The 2178-nt window shown below is 37.0% G+C and overlaps 1 protein-coding gene across 1 annotated transcript in view; it reads right to left on the bottom strand.

The window, feature by feature from the left end:
- Positions 1-2178, bottom strand: part of LOC102812687 (GPI-anchor transamidase-like) — a 175117-nt gene that overhangs the window by 42226 nt on the left and 130713 nt on the right. Inside the window, exon 10 of the mRNA XM_006831085.1 lies at positions 705-789. Within this exon, the coding sequence (XP_006831148.1) occupies positions 705-789 (85 nt within the window). The remainder of the gene's footprint in view (positions 1-704; positions 790-2178) is intronic.

Genomic DNA, 2178 nt, shown 5'->3' with positions numbered 1-2178 from the left:
CTACTTTGGACATGTAGTCCGGAGGAAACAATCATTGGAGAAGGATGTCATGCTGGGTAGGGTGGAGGGTCAGAGAAAAAGAAGAAGACCCCCAATAAGATGGATCAGCCAGGTGGCATCATTGATGGACTCGGGGTTGGCAGCGGTGGTGAGGTTGGCCCAGGATCGAGCATTGTTTCGTTCTGCTATTCATGGGGTCCCTATGAGTCGGTTCCAACTCGATGGCACCTGACAACAACAACAACAACAACTTGTTGTTGTTGTTTGCACCGTAGTGTTGGTTCTGACTCATAGCACCCAAGTATAGGGTTTCCAAGGAGCGGCTGGTAGATTTGAGCCACTGACCTTGCAGTTCAAACCCATGTTGCAGTCCAGTGCTTATCCTAAAGTGCTACACCAGGGCTCCAAATAATATATATATAATGGCTCAAAATGAAACTTTGCTAAAATTATGTTTTGTTAAACACGAATTTGATCCTGTATTTTACAATAAGCAAGAATTCTAGTGTTACACAGCAAGTACCCTTTTAATATTGTGTTTTGAATTAGACTTTCAACTGTAATAGGTGTAGTCTAAGTAGGGAAAGACAGCCCAGAATGCCTTTAAGCTACAGCGCATTGATTCTGAAAAGCCTAACAAAAGCAATTACTTTTCAGAGATTAAAAATCTTGTTTCTTTCATAAGAATAAAGTGGGAAGCAAACCTGGTGTATTATTTGAGCTACAGGAAGTTGTTCAGCATATTTTAGAGGTTCCATTAGTTCCTCACCCATCTGCTCTTCCTTATATCTGAAAAAAAAGAAATTAAGACAATATAAAGCTAAAATATTTTAAAAATCTTAAAATACTGTTTTTAAATATGCTAACTATTTAAGTATGTCAAAAGTGATCTATATTAAAATACATATACTTAAGTTTTGGAAATAATCAGAATTGATCTTGGTGTGATGCTAGAGGATAAGCATTGGATGGTGAACCACAAGCTTGTCAGTTCAAACCCATTAGCTGCTCCTTGGAAGCTGTTTTACAGGGTTGCTATGAGTTGGAACTGACTCAACAGCACTTAACAACAGCAACATCAATAATCTCAGAAACAGTACCTAATGATAGGTTTCCAATGACAGGAGTCTAAATGTATTTTGATTGAATTAATTACTATGTAAAAAAAGAGCTAGCATCACCTAATGGATCTTAGATCCTCAAGATCCTTAAGATTCATTTTGATACTTCAAAATACTTAGGAATTCTATTTTTATTCAGAGTATTTTTTAACATAGCATTTAAAGATCTGCAGACCTGCTCCAACCATATTTAAAAACTTGTCTCTACCAATCCTTTCTCAATTCTCTATATAACTCTGCTCCAGCTGTATCCAAAGACAGTCACTGTATCACCCCTTTCACAGACCATGTATAATCCATACTGAAGGCTGTAGTCTTTGGTCTTCCTTTGTAAATGTTTGAAGCCACCTTCATTTTTGGAAAGCAAGGGTATATATCATATACACACTGCAAGCTGTTAATGAGTCTTCCTCCAATTCTAATGCCACATTCCTTTCATATAGTCCAGCTTCTCAGATTATTTACTCAGCATATAAAGTATGGTGAAAGAATACAACCCAGCCACACATCTTTTTCTATTTAAATCACGCATTATATCCTAATTTTGTTCAAATGACTGCCTCTTAATGTATGTACACATCCCAAATGAACACAATGAAGTATTCCTGAATTCCCATTCTTTATAATGTTATCCATAATTTGTTAAGAAGCACATAGTTGAATGCCTTTATATCATCAATAAAGTACAGACAAACATCTTTCTGGAGTCCTGGTGTGGCACTGTGGGTTAACGTGCTGAACTTCAAAGTCGGATTGAACCACAAGGTTGGCGGTTCAAGTTCACCAGCTGCTCCTCAGAAATCCTATAAAGGGTCGCGATGGGTATGAATCAACTCGACAGTATTTTACAACAACAAACATCTTTCTGGTATTCTGTGCCTTCAGCTAAGAGTAGTCTGACTTCAACTACAATATCCCTTGTTCACAACCTCTTCTGAATCTGGCTTGAATGTATGGCACTTCCTGTTGATGTGGGACTGCAGAGATTTTTAAATTATCTTCTGCAAAATTTTGCTACCATGTGTTATTATTTTATTTTATTTTTATTTATTAAATG

Source organism: Chrysochloris asiatica, unplaced genomic scaffold (assembly GCF_000296735.1).
Source record: "Chrysochloris asiatica unplaced genomic scaffold, ChrAsi1.0 scaffold00002, whole genome shotgun sequence".
Lineage (NCBI taxonomy): Eukaryota > Metazoa > Chordata > Mammalia > Afrosoricida > Chrysochloridae > Chrysochloris > Chrysochloris asiatica.
This window is presented reverse-complemented; position numbering and strand designations above follow the sequence as displayed.